Genomic DNA, 3,821 nt, shown 5'->3' with positions numbered 1-3,821 from the left:
GCGCATCTGCATTTTTGCCAAGTAGGCCGAGAAGTGTGGAATAAAAAATACACAGGAACTAGCAACATTTCATCACATATTCTGCAAATGATTTAGAACACAAGATGCAGTCCCTGAACACACAACCTAGGCCACTGTAATAATCTGAAGGCAGGTGGTACAGTAGAGCAATCACTTTGTTATCTGAAGTTAAAATATCTAACACACTGAAGTTCAGTTAACTTCATAGCCATGGGGAGCAGGAAAGGGAGTGGACGGCGCGAGGGGCATCAGGGGTCGTCCACATCGGAGCCCGGGGCGTCCACTGGGGAAGGGGAGATGTTGGGCGGCGCTGGTGGACGGGAGACCCACGCCACCTGGGGCGGAGCCAGGATTTGAACATAGGGGGGGGGGCGAGGTGAAAAATATATAACTTCAAAAATATTATCATAGGTGCTATCACTTTGAGCTTGCGGTTGAATTTCTACTAACAGTGACACTATATTTTAATCTGGAGTTTGTTTACCAAGTGAAATAAGAACGGGGCTAGCTCCATCTCCTCAGATTTGCATTTTCAAAAGTAAGGCGTTACTTTATTGTTCGTCTTCATTCTTCAAATATAAGGAATTTCCAAACTAAATAAACTAGAATTCCAAATCAATCATTTGGATTTTGCCTCGTGTAACTGTAAACTAGTGCACAAGACAGGCTAAAGATTCCTAGCTAGTACTTTTGGATCAATCTAACTAGTAGTATGTAATTTTGTAGTAGATCTAAGAAAAACACTAACCAATAACCTGTAAAGTCTATGAGTAACATGAATTCGTAATGATATACCTTAAGTTTAGGGTTGACTCGCCTGAGCTGAGATGCGCCACCAGGTTCAAAGACTGATGATCAACGCGTCATGGACGACGGGGCGCGGCAAACGCACTGTTGTGAAGATTATGCGGTGACACTCCAACAAATGCGCTTCTGCTACGCTTTAGGATGACGACGACATCTAAACGGAAGTTCCTATATACGGACGGCGGCAGCGGCAAAACCCTAGCGGGAGTGTAGAACATGCACATACGCCGGTTACGATCTGATCGATTCCTGGATCGTAGTTTTTTTTTTAGCAAATCATGGATCGCAGTTAGCCAGCCACCGCCGTACGTGGACTCTTGCCTGCTGGGCTTTGAGATTCTCTAATTCGGTGCTGGTTTCATTAAAACATATGGGCTAATGAACAAGTAGCTGCGGCCAGCCCGGCCATTAGCGTGTACATACGGTATACTAACTGCTAAATATTCTTGAGGGGGGCGAGCGATTGGCAGGGGTCTAGCCCCTGCTCGCCCCTCCCTGTCTCCGCCCCTGCACGCCACACGAATTGAGCAAGAGCTCCCCTCCTCTGTCGCGAGCGAGCTCTGGCCAGGGAGCCCACGACAGGTAACTTGCACCAAAGGAAGAAGGGAGGAGGTTGCCGGGTGAGGCCCGGCGAGCCTGTCCCAACGCTAGCGGCTCTGACCTGTGTTCCTCCGTCCTGGAGTGGCCTCGGGCAAGACTGGATCCGCGCGTAGATGGGGGTATCCTAGTGGTGGTGGGGGGCGGCGCGGGATCCTGGTGGTGGTGGGCTGCGGCGCGAGATTCTGGTGGTGGCCAGTGGCAGCGCAAGGTCCTGGTGGTCGCCGGCAGCGCGTGTCGCTGGGGCTCGCGGATCCCAGAGAAAGGGGCGGTGGCCCACTAGGGGGTGGGGGCAGGCCGGCGTCGGTGGGTTGGGCGGCGGTGACGGGCGGAGGCGACGGGGATCCGCGACGGCGGCGATTGGAGGCGGTGGCGATCCGCGGCGGCTGCGGGTGGAGGCAGGCGTGGGAAGGTTGGGGGAAGGCTACGGCGAAGGTGGTGCTCGGGTGCGCCGGTCCGGGGGTTTTTCTTTTCTCGGAGAGGACCTCGTCGCCCATATAGGGACACCGTGATCCGAATGATTATTCTAATCGTAGAATTAGAATAGTGCATTATATATATAGAGAGAGTAACACTATTCTGATCATGGGATCAGAATAGTTTTTCTGATCACGATCAGCCTATAAGAGCGCCACCGACACGTTCCGAAACTCCCGAACTAGCAGCGAAGCAAAAAAGAAAACGCACAAACAGAAAAAAAAAGTTTCATCCCCACTAACCTCGTCCTGCCACCACCCCGATTCCCCACCATCCCGATCCGGCGCGCCTCCACCCACCGCCGCCAGCCGCAGCGCCCCCCCCCCCCCCCCCAGCCCCTGCCGTCGGCGGGGCCTCCCCCCAACCCCCACGAGCCACGTCCTCCCGAGCTACCCAATTCACCGTCGTGGTCCGCCTCAACCTCCCACCAGCCTCCTCCCGTGCCGCCGCCGCTGGCCTCCTCCCGCCGGCCTCCTCCCACGCTACTGTCGGCCTCCTCCCGTGCCGCCGCCGCTGGCCTCCTCCCGCCGGCCTCCTCCCACGCTACTGTCGGCCTCCTCCCGTGCCGCCGCCGCTGGCCTCCTCCCGCCGGCCTCCTCCCACGCTACTGTCGGCCTCCTCCCGTGCCGCCGCCGCTGGCCTCCTCCCGCCGGCCTCCTCCCACGCTACTGTCGGCCTCCTCCCGTGCCGCCGCCGCTGGCCTCCTCCCGCCGGCCTCCTCCCACGCTACTGTCGGCCTCCTCCCGTGCCGCCGCCGCTGGCCTCCTCCCGCCGGCCTCCTCCCACGCTACTGTCGGCCTCCTCCCGCGACGCTGCCGCCGGCCTCTCAATCACGCAAGCTGTCGCCTCCAGGACCGGGATGCAGGCCCAGGTCTCTGGCGAAGCCGCCGTCCAGGGGCCCGACGCCTTGGTCTCGTGACCTCCACGCTACCGTCGTCCTCACCACAAGCCACTACGGGCGCCGTCGCCCCCGGCCCTGCACTCCACCGCCGCACCCTGCCTTCTTCCCTCGGCAGCTGCTCCACATTGCATCCGCCCGACGCCGCGGCGCCCCCAACCCATCTGCTTTCCCCAACGCCTGAACCTTCGTCTACTGGTTGACCTTCTCGCAAAGGCCACCTCGACCTTCTCGAGGAAGGTTGCTTCCGGGGATCCGGCTCGCAGGGTGCACGCAATCTCATCCTAGCTTGTCGCTGTTGGGTGAAGATCCGCCGGCCTGAAGACGCAAGAGGTAGCCTTTCTTGCTAATGCTACTGCTATTCTGCCAATGCTAAATTTTTTCTCTTAATGAAGTCGACGCCTTAATTTTGATGGATAAGCAGGAGCAAAGGGGATACAGAGCATGTGTAGAACATGGACTGCTCGCACGCGCCGCCACGGACTGCTTCGCTGCCATCCTCGTCGTGCTGTGTCCACGGGGCTCCTTGACCCATCGACGGCGACAACTGCACACAGCCCCTGCTCCTCAACTCCGACGGCCGTGCAGGCAGCCATCCCACCTGGAGGCCGACACCATGCTGGCTGATTGCTTCCACTCACGTGCTTGCGAATGGATGGTGCCTGAGGATATTCATTTGCTTTAGTGACTCGTATGCTTCCGTGTCTACGCTCATCCTGAGTATTCTCCGTCTCTGGTTCATGCGTACATCATATATTTGATGCTAACATGTGTCTAATGCAGACCACTACAAAAAGACAATTCACTCAGTCCTAAAAAGTAGTGTTTGTTCTATGATAGTTAACTAACCAAATAAGAGATGCACAATTTCACTCTAAAAAAACGACAATTCATTTTACAGACGAGCATCTGTTCACTACAAAAAAGAGAATTATTTTTTTGCAACTATGTCGATCCACCTTTTTCATCAGTTGCAAAATAATGGTATTTGTGCATGTTCCTAGTTGCTACGGCAATGCTG

The 3,821-nt window shown here is 56.1% G+C and overlaps 1 protein-coding gene across 1 annotated transcript; it reads left to right on the top strand.

Moving 5' to 3' along the window:
• Nucleotides 1-231: 231 nt before the first annotated feature.
• Nucleotides 232-3,619, top strand: LOC125518664 (uncharacterized). The gene is made up of 4 exons (XM_087532447.1): nucleotides 232-334; nucleotides 1,511-1,879; nucleotides 2,045-3,133; nucleotides 3,225-3,619. The coding sequence occupies exons 1-3, from the start codon at nucleotides 232-234 to the stop codon at nucleotides 3,001-3,003; spliced, it is 1,431 nt and encodes a 476-aa protein (XP_087388573.1). The 3' UTR covers nucleotides 3,004-3,133; nucleotides 3,225-3,619.
• Nucleotides 3,620-3,821: the final 202 nt, after the last annotated feature.

Source organism: Triticum urartu, chromosome 7A (assembly GCF_056163025.1).
Source record: "Triticum urartu cultivar PI428250 chromosome 7A, HENAU_Tu73, whole genome shotgun sequence".
In the NCBI taxonomy this organism is placed as follows: domain Eukaryota; kingdom Viridiplantae; phylum Streptophyta; class Magnoliopsida; order Poales; family Poaceae; genus Triticum; species Triticum urartu.
This window is presented reverse-complemented; position numbering and strand designations above follow the sequence as displayed.

Coding starts and splice junctions, on each gene's coding strand:
- LOC125518664 (XM_087532447.1), top strand. CDS start 232: ATGGGGAGCAGGAAAGGGAGTGGACGGCGCGAGGGGCATCAGGGGTCG. Junction 335..1,510: donor GGAGATGTTGGGCGGCGCTG/GTGGACGGGAGA, acceptor TCCGTCCTGGAG/TGGCCTCGGGCAAGACTGGA. Junction 1,880..2,044: donor GGTGGTGCTCGGGTGCGCCG/GTCCGGGGGTTT, acceptor GATCACGATCAG/CCTATAAGAGCGCCACCGAC.